The 15861-nt window shown below is 39.1% G+C and overlaps 1 protein-coding gene across 1 annotated transcript in view; it reads left to right on the plus strand.

Annotated features, from left to right (window-relative positions):
- Positions 1–15861, plus strand: part of LOC120532632 (phosphoglucomutase-like protein 5) — a 215647-nt gene that overhangs the window by 51004 nt on the left and 148782 nt on the right. The window contains exons 3-5 of the mRNA XM_039758802.1: positions 2478–2624; positions 6861–6986; positions 8651–8841. Of these exons, the coding sequence (XP_039614736.1) occupies positions 2478–2624; positions 6861–6986; positions 8651–8841 (464 nt within the window). The remainder of the gene's footprint in view (positions 1–2477; positions 2625–6860; positions 6987–8650; positions 8842–15861) is intronic.

Raw genomic sequence — 15861 nt, forward strand, 5'->3', positions numbered from 1 at the left:
TGACTTCTGTGGTTAATGTTTGTATTTATCAACATCTTCTATCTTGCTGCACACCTAAATTTTCTATACAGTACAACTAATTAATATTGTACATTATTTGTCCTCTAAAAGTTATTTTTTTACATTTTTGCCTGGCAAAAAAGTAATATGAAGTTATGAAACCAGTTAATTCAATTCTGGATCATGAGGGCTAGAGCAAACTTATTGAAAGTTTTCTTATTTTATTAGTGTTAGGAAGGTAATAGAGCCCTGGAAAAGAGACTTGTGGTCTCAAAATATACTGTCATATTTCTTTTAGTATCACTTAGTCTTCCATTGTAGTTTCACTATGAGAGTCTGAGATTATTTGGCCATTTGTTATCTTTTTTTATACATTGTAAAGGCGAGCCCTGACACAGACAGACGTGGGACACAAGTTCAAAGCACACAGGGCTTTTATTTTCTTTTTTCCTCTCTTGTGGAAACATCTTCCCCATTCCCTCAAGCACAACAATACAGTCCCAACACCAAAACACAATTCTCTTCTTTTTCTTTCTCCTCCAGCACTCCTCCTGGCAAGCTTTGTCTCCCTCCTCCCGACTCTGGCTCTGGATTAGTATCTGCTGGCTCATTTTATAAGCCACCCGGAAGTGCTTCAGGTGTTTGATTACTCGTTTCCGGTTGCACTTCCAGGTGTGGCAGAAGAACCACCCACACAGGTCAGGAGCCACCGCAGCACCCCCTTGTTGCACCCCCGGACCCCAACAGGGGAACTCCATCTCCCATGGGGAGCAGCGGGTATCCGAGGCACCACTGCCATTCAAGGGGGCTGCCATCTAGCGTCCCGGGGAAGGTATTGTACAGCCCATGCTTATTCCTCCAGACTATATGCAGAAGAGGGGCCCCCGGCCGTTCACCACAACATACACTTCAAATATTTGAATTTCTTAGTTGAATATAGCAGCGTGATTTGAAATTTTATACTGTAACTCTTATAAGCTAGTAAAAATATTTTACAATTGATATGTGTTAATTGTCTTAATATTTTCTGTGGTCAGTACGTAGATTTTTAATTAGTGTTTTTTTTGTATTACACAAGACTTTAGCTGCTACTTGATTAGAATTTACAGAGCCTCGTTTGATTTATTTATTCATTTTTTTCTGGCTGTTCCACCTTAATAAAAGAACACGTATCTGTTTGTCCGTGTATCTGTATGTCTGTCAGTTTGCTACGTCACAGTGTCTGACTCAAAGAGTGCAGCATGCTTGGTAAATTAATAATAATTTACAATACATTTTTTCTTGTACAATTTAAAGTATGACATGAAGCCAACTCATTTCATTGAAAACAGCCTTGACAAAAGTGAGAGAGAGGGTTGTGATGGGGGGTTGGATTTTGCGATGCTGCAATTTACTTGAAGAGGTGACGGAATTCTTAGCCTATATGGAGGAAGCAGAATATTTTTCCTGTTTCTTTTGGCAAGACCTAATCTCAGGAAAAGGCAAAGTCAGCACCTTGTCATTTTGAGTCTGTTTATAATTGCTGCTGCTGGTTTAATGTAAAAATTATGAGTCAACTCCTGTTATTTGGTGTCATAAAAAGCAATGCTTCAATGTGTTATTTTATATTAAAAATCTTTATAAGTGATCTGAAAAAGCATGTGGCAATAATCAAGAACAAGGGTGTGGAAGCAAAAGTATCTGAAACATTTACAGTAAAGATACAGGCACAAGCCTATCAGACTCGGCATCACTCTGTACCTTTTCCATCCATCCATTTTCTAACCCGCTGAATCCGAATACAGGGTCACGGGGGTCTGCTGGAGCCAATCCCAGCCAACACAGGGCACAAGGCAGGAACCATTTCTGTACCTTTTATTAGATGTAAATCATGGATGTCTGTGGTTTATAGAAATGATAATATGAAGGTACAAGATATCCTCAATGTGACAGAATTGGTTCACAAGTAAGAGCTTTCTGCTCAATAAAATGCTGATGTTTCTAATGACAGATGCAAAGTAGCGTGAATAAAATGTCTAAACAGGGTTGTAGGAGACTAGTCTGGAGCATTTCGGAATTGCCTTTTATTTTATGAATGTGCAAATGTTCTCTAAACCAGTTTTATGGGTGTACTGACTTGAAGTTGTAAAGGTGGAGAGAATGTGAAGGAATAGTGGAGAGAATCTCCACTATTTATCCAAAATTATTTATCTCCAAGTGAGGGTTATGTGCCTTGAACCAAGTATGTTTTACTCCTGGCTCTGTTTCATATTAAACAATTAATTTCTGATTAATAATGCAATTTAAGCTTAATCAGAAAAAAACGTCTATTTGGGCTGCACAAAGGAGATTTCAGGATCCTGCTGGTTAACCAGTTCTGACTAGTTCCTTCTTTTGCTGCAACTTGTTTATAAAAAAGTATATAATACCTTTAAATCTGTGATAACTACTGATAAGAAGGTGACCGCAAAATTAATCCGTTTTCTGGTCCTTGCCAGGTCCTGCTCCAGATGTAGTCACTGACAAGATTCATCAGATTAGCAGGACCCTGGAGGAGTATGCTATCTGTCCTGACCTCAGAATTGACCTTTCCAGGCTTGGAAGGCAAGACTTCGACTTGGAGAATAAATTTAAGCCATTCAGAGGTACTGTATGCTGCATCTGTGAAATAGTTTTTTTTTGGTTTGGTTTTGTTAAACATTCTCAAAAATGTTAATAATATACACCTTGTATAACAAGGAGTGGCAAAAGATTCCTTTAGTCAGAAGTGATCTGCAGAGGTTTATTGTAGGACCTTGCTTGAAAAAGTGAAAAGAAACCTAACCTATTCACTCCTGAAGTTGTATTTAATGGGAATGTCCTTTGTATTAGGGCAAATTTAGGTGTCCCGACTAAAAACAATATTTAGTTAACACCTATTTTAGTCATGAGTAATTTCTGTATGCAGTAACTTTTGAGCCATTTCACTGTATCTAATATTGTACTCAGCTCCTGGCTAGATATATAATTGGGTTATATCATTTCTGTTCAATAAAAGACAAAATTTGATTAGTGTGATGTCTTGTGACTGTGCAGCTTGTATGTTGGGAGCTGTGTTAGTCAATACACACAGTACCTACAAAGCTTATTTTAGCCATATATGCACTCTGCAAAAGAAAAACACAGTCATTGCAAAGAGAATAACTTGATTTAAACTTCTTAATCTTTAAGTTACAACAGCATCTGAAACAAATCCCAGCCACACTGAGTGTAGGAAGAAAACAACTGTGGGTAGAGCACCAGTCCTTCATAGGACCCACTCACACATACATCCGCACAGGGTCAATTTAAAATTTAACATGCACAGATTTGGGATGATGGAGAAAAACAATGAGTACCTTGAAGAAAACCTACATAAACGTGGGGAAAAGTATACAAACTAATCCACAGAGACAATGAGACGGATCTGAACACAGTGACACTGTAGGTGGCATTACATGTGAGCAGTGTTAATTTTCTCAAAACATATTGTTTTGCATTTTTAATTTCAGTAATATGAAAATTGTACTAGAAGATATAATTACATTTATGAATTATTATGAAGCACCCAATCAATCCTCCACCAATACTTTACAATCTCCCCCATTCCAAATTGGTGTTGGGACAATCTAGTTACAATCATTACTGTCATTTAATACAGCAAAGTAAATGTTTCTCATTGTTTAAAAATATAGTTAAAAATATAATTTTATGTTCTATAGATTTCCTTTCCTTAACAGTATTATCAGTATTAATACACTGTAGATTATGTGAGAACCTGAAGACAGATAAAGACAACAGGGTGGGTAACGAGCCAGGTCAGGATTGGCAGCTGAAAGACTTCCTAGGAGGCATAATGCCAGATTGAAACACAGCACACCTCAGTTATATGTCTGTCAATAATATTCTTTCTCCACATGTCTCTCTGTCAAGTGAAGTCTATTCCACCTACCCCTCAGATGTTCCTCAGATGTTTTTTAATCAGAAGACCTTTATAACTAGGTGTAGGAGAGACAAGTCTAAAAGATTGGGTCCTTTGTTTTATTTCCAGTTTATGTTAGTAGTAGACTTTAATTAGACTTGCAAAGTTGTCAATACTTTTGGCAGCTTTTGAAAAGGGATCTTTCAATCACAACTTCAAATAAAGAATAAAGATTCAGTAATGACTAATTTGGATTGGATTAGATTTGAAAGATATTTGAAAGACCAGAGAAATTATAAGGAGTCTATTGGTTATGGCATTATAGAATGGGATACTATGAGGTTTATACTCCTACCACTTTTTACTTAATGCTTCCAAACAAACAGTTTTTTTGGGGTTCCTTTAGATATAAATCTGTAATCCAGTGGTAAACTTGGATTAAATAAAATAAAATCCTACTAGAACCAGTGTTTTAAAGCCTGTCTGCAAAATGTAATTAACTGTCATTTCTCAGTCAGCATTTAGTCAACATATACTGTATTAACATTACTGTAAAAACAAGAAAACAATTGATAAATATTAGCAACTTTTAATCAATATAATTGAATCAGTACCTGCTAATTCTTTGTCAAGGTCATGTCTATATTAATAGTAGTTTCTGTACAATATTCCCATCAGAAAATACCATGAAGAAAATGTGACAAAGGGATTAATTCACCTGTCAACCCCATGAGTCAAAATTGTTTCCCATATCAAATTTATCTGTTCAGCCCTCTGGTTGTAATATTACCAAGCTGTGTGCTGAGCTTACTCTTGAGCATGCAACATACAGTTGGCCATGTGAAAAGCAATCTTGCCTCATATCTCACAGCTTGGATTGCTGCTATCATAATCGGTTTGAGTTTTATGGTTTGTTTTAATTACATTAGTATTTGCAGGACTTGTTGTGTTGAAGTAACATTCGGCATCTATCAAGCGTAAGCATACAACCGGTTTCATTGATAACTTCGCATCCAGCTTTTGAGAGTTTAAACATTCATAAACATCAAAGTGTCCACAACTCAAATCGTCACCTGTGAATCTAAGAGGTTTAAGAGGCATTGGCATTTGTCCAAAGGTGTAAAATATTTGGCCATTTCGGTACACAAAGTGACAGCCGAACAATTCAGCGGCAGCCATCAACTCACATGCAGATCCATAGCGAAGGGCTTAAGCATTTCACTCTTATAGTGCTCCTGTGTAGTATAATTATTTCCTGTACCGTCATCAGTCCACACCTTGAACCTGTCCCAGTCATTCAATACATAAGACACAATGTTCCTCCGGATATCAAAAGTGAGCCTGATATGGCCGTGCAATTTGTAACACAGAGAATGGAAAAGACAGGCACCATCTCTGGGCATGGAAACCACTCAGTAAGTGAGAGTTCTTTGATCGATGGTGATCACCTCGATAGACATGTTAATGGGGGTACGGTTGGAACGATAAATGAAATGGGTACCTGAACAATGTAAAGTAAGTCTAAAATACCTACACAATAACTATAATCGTAATAAACGAACAATAAAACAGCGGAGAAGCCGTGGATTAAATAAAAAGGCTGCAGTTATCAGCAGGGAGACGTGAATACCGTGGCGAAGTAATGAAGGGAATGAAGAGACCGGAACGACAGATGGCCTTATATAGGCAGGCAGGCAGCCAACAACGTGGGAGGAGTGGGGATGGGGGACCCAACACCGCCTCACATGGCGACCGAGCTGCAGGCTATGGACGTATATATGTACGTAAGTAGGATTCAGTTAGCGTTGGGAACCCGCGTACCAAATTTCTTGAAGATGGGCCCATAGGTAACAAAGACCGTTGGAAAGTTCAATATGGTGGCCGACAGTGGCGTCATACCACCGAAATAAGTACGTACATCGGTTTCGGTTAGCGCAGGGAAGCCGCCTACCAAATTTCATGATAATGGGGCCTTAAATAAGAAAATTTAACATGGCGGACGTTGTCGACCGTTATGACCGTTACACTTAGAATTTCTAAATGAAACCTGCTTAACTCTTGTAAGTAAGCTGTAAGGAATGAGCCTGCCAAATTTCAGCCTTCTACCTACAAGGGAAGTTGGAGAATTAGTGATGAGTGAGTCAGTCAGTCAGTGAGTCAGTGAGGGCTTTGCCTTTTATTAGTGTATATATATATATATATATATATATATATATATATATATATATATATATATATATATATAATATACTGTATATGCAGTAATGTGAGGCAGCCATCAGGTGGGTAGGATATGAAAACTGGAGAAAAAGAATGCTATAGTTACTCATTTGGACCACAGCTCACTTTAAAATCATAGGCAATGCAATAGTCCAGGGCTGAGGAGAAGCTTTTGGACTCTGTGTTACCACCCATCATTTCACATCATTTCATCAGTTTTTTCTATTAATTTTACATATTATGTTCCAATCTCCCTTTCCCTATTACCCACTATTATAAACTCAAACTTTGTATCTACAGTATCTTTAGGCATCTAATGCTACTGAATAATGTTTATGGTCAAATAACCTGTAACATTCAAAAACAAAAAGAGGCCAATGTTGTAAGTAAAAAATACAAAACCGTATGTTTTCTGAGGTTACCAATCCCTTGAATTATTTTCCCATTTTTAAAGTTATATTTTAAAGATGGACAAGGAACTAGAAATGGACATGATTGTTTAACTAGATAAGGATAAATTGTTAACGAAGTATAAAAATGAAGTAAAATAAATGTAATTTTGAATATGAAAGTGGGGTCTGAAGGTACGTCTTGAACAGATATCTGGTGAAAGGTTGAGTGAGGCTAGTTATAATACATAACTTATTATGTATATATTTCTAGAATCCTTCATTGAATAATAAAGCAAAAACAATAATTTCTGATTTATGTTCTGTTTCAGTTGAAATAGTTGACTCAGTGGATGTTTACCTCAGCATGCTTCGCAGTATTTTTGATTTCAGCAGTATCAAGGGACTCCTGACTGGGCCAGAACAGCTTAAGATAAGAATAGATGCAATGAATGGAGGTATGTGAATCAATCTTTTGTTATGTATCAGAACAAAAAATGGAAGCAGTGTGGGTATGGTTTGGGGTATTCTGGGTTAGCTCCTACAGTAGCCGCACTCTAAGGGATTATGGAGTAAAAAAATCATACTGAAGACAGAAGCATGATAAAATGTCACAAATGTGTTTATTACAAAGTATAAGACATATATTTGGATTCAAGGAAATCCAGGAGCCTTTGCATTACTATCCCAACACACAGAACAGAGTATACGGTGGCAATATAACTGAATATGTGGTAGAACATGAACACTTGGATGTTTGCCCCATGTACTGGTTGAAAATCCAGTAACAAGTGCCAGTCTTTGTTACACTTTTGTGATATTAGTCAAAAGTGTTTTTAAGAGCTGTCAGTGTGATGTAAGTCGGAGAGTATTGTGTTGGTGTTTTTGGACAACAAACAAGCAGCCACCCTTGGAGTAATATAGGGATACTGTAATTTAAAGTTTGTTTCATAAAGAGCAGCATTATTGTGTTTTTATTGTTCATATACCCTGCTCTTGTATATGAGAAAAACTGAGAACAATAATCTGTTTACTTTATGCATATATAATACAATTTCAATCAGTATCTTAATATTTACAGTTGAATGCTTGAATGCTGTATTATAATAATAATAAGGTATATACTGTACTGAACAGTTTAACAATTTCTATTATAATATGTATGAATTTATGTGTGTGTATGGATATGTTTTCTCGCTTCTTACTTAGGATATACTGTATAAAGGAAGGTACAATCTACCAGCATGATTACAAGAACAATCTGATACATATAGAACATATGTTGAAACCACCAGAAAAAAACTCAATTTCCATCTGTTTATTCTGGGTTCAACTCTAAAATTTCTTAATATTTTCAACCTTCACATAAGAAAAGCATTGCAAATGATATGAAAATGTGGTACTTTTTAAACTATTGTAGATATTTCCATGAAGCCTTCTCATAATAGGTATGCCATTTAGATAACTTTATTGTGGTAGTAATGGTCACATGGGTTCTCTGGCTTTGATGCTATATACAAATGTAGACACTTTAGAAAACCATAACATATAAGTGGAAGACCTCCATTCAACTATGTTGATTTATTACATGAGTACTCTGTACCAATGTAAATTTTCATCAATGTCAGATGTGCAAGTATTGTGGGTTAATTTCTTTAAAATTCATAAAGCTGGCATTGGAAATATTAAAACAAGAATGGTAGTATTAATATCCTGGCCTCAGATGATGCTCAAAAGTATTAACTGTAATCAAATAAATTTTAATGCTTGCAGGATGTAAATGACTACCAATTAGTGTAATATATATATATATATATATATATATATATATATATATATATATATATATATATATATATATATATATATATATATAAAATGAAAAACATATAAGCTTTTTATTTTTGTTACAATTGTTGTATATGTGCAATATACAACATTTAAGTATGTACAGCAACTTGAAAAATCTAGTTTCCAAGAAAACCTGCAACAGAAAAAGTGAGTTTTGAATGTGGATGAATGGGTGAAACAGTGCAACTGTCAGTATTTTGTAAAGTTTTTAGCAAAGGTTAATTGACATTCAGTAAGTCCAGTTGCATACACATGTTTCTGTTTTCTGTAGTGATGGGTCCTTATGTGAGAAGAATTCTGTGTGATGAACTGGGAGCACCAGCAAATTCAGCTGTAAACTGTGTACCCTTGGAGGACTTTGGAGGACAGCACCCTGATCCTAACCTGACCTACGCTTCTTCTCTTGTTGAAGCCATGAAGGGTGGCGAGTATGGTTTCGGAGCTGCCTTTGATGGAGATGGGGTATGTTTAAATGGTGTCATTTTACATACTGTATGAGATTGGTATGAGACTGTATGTATAAAGTCCATCTACTGTATTTATTCCTCCATTCAGCTAACGTCTGCCTCTGTTGCACTGGTTGCAGCAAGTTCATCCCATGTTGCACACATACCTACACTGACTTATACAATACCAGTTTAAGGTCTCCATTTAAATTAACAAGCATGTTTAGTAACATGGGAGGGAAAGCAGGTTATTTAGAAGAAAACCCATTGTGACAGAGGCCTGTTATGAATCAACAATAGCAACCATTTACACATTAATTCCTGCAGTAAATTTATAAATTACTAGCAGAATACCCGCGCTTCGCAGCAGAGAAGTAGTGTGTTAAAGAAGTTATGAAAAAGAAAAGGAAACATTTTAAAAATAACGTAAGATGATTGTTAATGTAATTGTTTTGTCATTGATATGAGTGTTGTTGTCATATCTATCTATATATATATATCTATTGTGGTCCCAGGAGGACTGGAGGAGGGCCTGTACCTCCACCAGACCATGAGGGGGTGTCCGCCCTGGTTATGTTGGTGGCCTCGGGTAAGGGGCATGGAAGCCCAGCCCTGTAGGGGTCCGTGGCCACCGCCAGGCGGCGCCCCACTGCCTGAACAACCCTGGAGCCTAGCACTTCCGCCACACCAGGAAGTGCTGGGGGGAAGACGACAGGGGACACCCGGACGGCTTCCGGGTGCGCAGCCGGCACTTCCACCACACAAGGGCGTGTCTGCGGAGGAGTGCCGGGAAGCAGCTGGAGCCCATCCGGGTTCCCATAAAAGGGTCCGCCTCCCAGCAGTCGTAGCGAGAGTCAGGAGGAAGCAAGACGGAGCTGGAGTGAGGACTGGTGGCAGCCAGGAGAGAAAGACAAAAGGACTGTGTGGCCTGGACTTTGGGGGATCGGTGCAGGAGGCACTGGGGTTGGTAGTGCACGAAAACTGTAAATATTGTATATAATAAAGGGTGTGTGGTGAAACTATGTTGTCCATCTGCCTGTGTCCGGGCCAGCGTTCACACTATTTATATAAATATATATATAGCAAAATACCCGCGCTTGGCAACGGAGAAGTAAAAAGAAAAGGAAACATTTTAATAATAACGTAACATGATTGACAATGTAATTGTTTTGTCATTGTCATGAGTGTTTGAGTGTTGCTGGCATATATATATATATATATATATATATATATATATATATATATATATATATATACACACAGACACACACACACATATATATAAACACATATATACACATCATATATATATATATATATATATATATATATATATACATATACACTCGTACATATATACATATACGCATATACAAATATAGACATATATATATCTATACTAATAAAAGGCAAAGCCCTCACTGACTGACTGACTCTCTCACTGACTGACTCACTCACTGACTCATCACTAATTCTCCAAGTTCCCGTGTGGATAGAAGGCTGAAATTTGGCAGGCTCATTCCTTACAGCTTACTTACAAAAGTTGGGCAGGTTTCATTTCGAAATTCTATGCGTAATGGTCATAACCGGAAGGTATTTTTCTCCATTTACTGTAATGGAGTTGAGCTTGAAAGCAGTGGGGGGCGGAGTTTCATGTGACATCATCACGCCTCCCACGTAATCACATGAACTGACTGTCAACGCAGTGCATAGAAAACCAGGAAGACCTCCAAAAAGCGCTGAAGAAAACATGCATTATATAATTGAGAAGGCAGCAAACAATAAGAAGCGGCGAGTGACATATACTACCATATTCATGAGTGCTGCTACTGCGGAAAGAAAGCAAGGTGTAAACCTAAACTTTAAATTAAGTTCATAGACAGGCTGCCGCTGGCGTTTCTCATGCCCACGGGTAATGCGGGATACAAGTTTAATGAGAGGACGCAGGATATAAACGAGAATTTTGATCACTTTGTAACTAAGTGCAGGTGAAGGGGTGTGCTTATGCAAATTCCGAGAGACTGTGTTTGTGAGGGATTGACAGTTAAGGCGGGTGGGGGAGTCACGTCATCATCTCTTATCCCATTTACCTCATTTCGCTCTGAGCTGAGCTTTGCGGCTAACGCCGTCTTTCAAAGCAACTTCGTCACACTGCCACCAAATACTCACAGAAAAATCCACAAGTTAATACACACGCTATCTCTAGAGTTTCTCCACACTGAATCCTCCAGGCACTACTTACAAAAGGTTACATTGACAATCGTGTTACGTTATTTTTAAAATCTTTCCTTTTCTTAGCACAAGCACAGCTGAGAAGCTTCATGCATGTGCTCCATAACGCTAAAAATAATGCATTTAATCACACTTTGCATTACAAGCAAAGGGGAACTTTTGTCAATGCATGATTTCCTGGTACAACGATTACTTTGATCAGCGCATCCCTATTCATTTTACCCTCACACCACCTTGGTTTGAGAAGAAGTATGAAAAAATATGAGGTTAACACAGAAAAACAGATCACCAATTCAAGCTTTATGAATAATCGATTCGCCATTAATAATTGTTTTAGTAAAGCCATACTCAGTGTAATCCTCCTTCCATTTTATAATTTTTCCACCACTAGCCATGATTAAATGAACGGTAAAAAAGTAAGAGCGAAGCGAGGGTGAGTTATTTAGGCAGGCATATATATGACAGCAACACTCATGACAATGTCAATCATGTTACTTTATTATTAAAATGTTTTCTTTTCTTTTTCATTACTTCTTTAACACACTACTTCTCCGCTGCGAGGCGCGGGTATTTTGCTATATACATATACATATACATATATATATATATATATGCAAAAACTGGGGTCTCCTGTCCAGAAAAAGTCGAGCAGCTGGCGCGCGAGCATAGCTGTGCCGGCCTTTGAGATGCTGACTGCGCTTCTGCCTTAAGTCAAAGTGAGCACTTTTAATTTTTTTCATCCTTCCCCTGAGCTATAGCCCAGACAAGTTCAAACACGGGATCCCTTTTCTACACCGCGGCAAACTAATATTAAGGCGATTCGCAGTTTCTTTTGCACGTATACGGTTATGAGGTCGTCAGCTCGGATTATGAAGACGCACACACGAGTGGAGGACTGACAGTGCCATCACAGCCGATTAATGGCAGGGACGTCTCACCAGTCTACATAAGACCCACCGCGACTGTCCGCAAAAGGCGCTCATATCGTCAGTGAAGACATCTCTCTACCCTATATAAAAGAAAAAGGCAACTTTCCTTTCTTTACACCTTTTTTCCTTTTATCCCAAACCAAAGCCTTTCTCTCTTAACACTGCAGAGGACACAAAACTAATTTTCTTTAAATGCCGGTAAGGCACATTACCAGAGGCAGAAATTTGGACATTCACATAGAAAATGTAATTTCTATACCACAGCCGTCGTGTAGCGCCTTTCAAAAGGGATCAACTACCGAGAGATGATCCATATACATTTTAGCTGCTGTTAGTACTACTTATCTGTTCTGTTACACCGTCTTTAAAATGTAGTTTACCCACAACCACTCCAGTAGTGCTCAATGTAGCTTTACTTCTTAAAACTTTAATGTTTTACTGTTTAATTACTTATAGACTACATTTTATTATTTTTCCCTTGCACTAAGTGACCAAAGCTATACACAGACATATAGACACATACATATATATACACATATATATACCTGTGTGTATGTTTGTATGTATGTGTATATATATATATACACACACACACCTATCTACATTATATATATATATATATATATATATATATATATACACACACACACACACACATACATACATACATACATACATACATACATACACACACACACATATATATAATTTGTGTGTGTGTATGTATGTATGTGTGTGTATATATGATGTAGATAGGTATGTATATATATATATATATATATATTGTGAGCTGGAGGGCTGATCGCACCCCAAATAGAGACAGACGCCCCTGGGAAAACCACAAACCCTGAAACACTGACTACACATTGCTCCTTATCCTTGCACTATAACGCGTAATACAAGCCTCGCGGTACTCCGCCGACTTATAAGCCTTGCAGCGCCTGTCAGTTTGGGAATTGATTGTTTGCTTTTATCTCTCTCTGCTCCTAGCGGAACTGTTATATCTGACTTGTCATGGAGCACGTTTAAGCTCATGTGTTTGCGGTGTCTGAATAAAAATCCTTCTTTTTCTACGACCTTCTGTGTCTCTGTGCAAATCTGTGACCCAAGCGTGACAAGTGGTACCAGGAGTGGTTGCACAGATGGATGCCAAGACTTATTTCAGAAGTCTAAAACATTTGCACTTAAAGACTGGAAACTAAACATGGATGACCCAATCCGCGCAAATTCAAGATTTGATACATAAAGTGCACTGTTGGTTTGAAGGAGACGTGATGGAAACAGTTGTCGTGAATATATTACTGGCGGCATACCTGAAGTTCTTCGAGATGAATTTCTACGCCATGATATTAAATCATTAACGATTATGTCCAGACGATTAGAGGGTTCACAGTCCACTTGGAGAAAGAGCGGTGGATTTCGTGCTGCGCAACCTGTGAACGAACGCCCAGGACATTCTCGCCGCCGATCGACAAGCTGCAGGACCTGAAAATCTAATGGGGTCAGGTAGGACCCCGGGAAATCCAGTCGTAGATGGGACGCCTGTTTCTGGGGAGACAGCGGCAACAGCGGTCGACAGACCGTGGAGGCTACAGAGCACGCCGACGTGGGCGCCGCAGAGGATATTTCGAAACGGAGCCGACCGTAGATGTTTCCGATGTGATCAGCTCGGCCATTTGGCAAGAGATTGTCGCTTGTCTCCAGCTCATTCAATGGGATTGGACTGGCGAGATTTGTTGCTCAACTATTACATATCCGGATGGAAAAGATGGCTTGTTGATCCCGGTGAAATTGGGGACAGAGAAATCTCAGCATTGTTAGATTCGGGAAGTGACCTTTGTATTGTGAGACGAGACTGTCTTAATGAACAATGCCTTAGAGACTGTGAGACTGTAAAAATACGCTGTGTACATGGTGATGTTAAAGATTATCAGACTTTACTTCTTCCTTTAACTTATAGGGGGCGCCACTTTAAGGTTTGGTCTGCCGTTTCGACTCGTGCCCTTGGCCATTACTCATAGGACGGAGAAATGCCCTTTTTCCGAAACTGATTAATAAATGTAAGGGACCAGTAGTCCAGTCCACTAATGAACTTGGTGGGGGGGGAGAAGAAGAAGAAATCCAAGACGAAGAACTGGTAGCGGCCGGGAAAATCTAGAGCCCAACTTAGATATTGAACCCGATCTCTCCAGCGAGACGGAGGAGGTCACCCCCGACAATCTTCCAGAATGGGCTGCTCCTTCTACATCTTCCCAGATTGCAAACGCCCAACACAAACCGAGTGTTAACGAACAATCAGATTTTGTGCGTTTGCAGCATACTGATAGCTCATTAGAATATGCATTTAAACAGGCTCGCCCTGCTAATGACTCTTATTACCAAGAGCGTAATTCCGGGGGTGTGAAAACCCCACACTTTATAGAAAAGGACGGTTGCCTTTTCAGAGTGATCTCAGATCATTTGGAGGGGGAATTTATTGAACAACTGGTGGTACCTGAAGCACATAGGGAAACTGTTTTGCATCTGGCACATTCACACATCTTGGGGCACCTCGGTGCCGACAAAACTAGAGACCGGTTATCAAAACGATTTTATTGGCTTAATATGGGAAAAGATGTTGAACGATTTTGTACTTCATGTCCAGACTGCCAGATCGTCTCTGCTTATAAGCCTCCTCGGGCTCCCCTTTGTCCTATGCCCATATTGGAAGTTCCCTTTCAGCGTGTGGGATTAGATATTGTGGGACCATTACCTAAGACTAAGGATGGGTACCAATATTTGCTGGTGTTGGTTGATTATGCGACACGATATCCAGAAATGATCGCTGAAAAGGCCAACTCTTCGGCTGTAGCCAAAGCACTATGTGAAACTTTTACTCGTATTGGTATCCCTAGAGAAATCTTAACTGATCAGGCACACCTTTCACTTCTCGTGATGAAACAATTGTGTGACAGCTTTGCTATTAAGAAATTGAGTACTACTGTTTACCATCCTCAAACGAATGGTTTAACCGAGCGATTTAACAAAACATTGAAACAGATGATCAGGCGAGTTGCTCATAATGATCCCACAACATGGAACACTGTCCTACCGTTTGTTTTGTATGCGTGCGAGAATCACCACAGGCGTCCACTGGCTTGAGTCCCTTCGAGTTGTTATTCGGCAGGCGGCCGCGAGGCATCCTGGATGTGGTACGTGAGGAATGGATAGGAAACGAGAGAGCAGCTCAAGGTCGAAGCTTTGCAGATCGACTAATTTCGTTGCAAGACAGAATTTCTATGCTTTCCTCTATTGCTGTGGAACACCAACAACGAGAACAGGAAACTCAGAAGCGTCTTTACGATAGGCGCAGCAAGCTCCGTGAGTTCAAACCTGGCGATCGTGTTTTGGTACTGGTTCCCTCGGATCCACACAAATTCTTAGCTAAATGGCAGGGCCCGCCATTATTGAGGAGCGTATGAGTCCGTAAATTACAAGGTTAGAATACCGGCGGCGCAAACCATTCCAGATTTTACACATTAACCTCTTGAAGGAATGGCACGACCGACAAGAGGTTAACACTTCCTTGGCTGCTGTTTCTCAGTCCGATGTTACCATTGGTAACGATCTTACTGACACGCAAAAGACAGAACTGTTATCTTTGATAGAACGGAACACTGATGTCTTTTCAGATTTACCAGGCAAGACTAACATTACAAAACATAAAATTACCACTGACCTGATGTTCGCGACAGATGCGCCGCTCGGATACCGAAGCGCGAAATATTGTGGCGAAGAGGTAAAAAAGATGCTGACACTGGGTGTAATTCGTGAAAGTAAAAGTGACTGGTGCAGCCCAGTCGTATTAGTCCCAAAGCAAGACGGTTCGGTTCGGT

Source organism: Polypterus senegalus, chromosome 7, assembly GCF_016835505.1.
Source record: "Polypterus senegalus isolate Bchr_013 chromosome 7, ASM1683550v1, whole genome shotgun sequence".
NCBI classification, from domain to species: Eukaryota; Metazoa; Chordata; class Cladistia; order Polypteriformes; family Polypteridae; genus Polypterus; species Polypterus senegalus.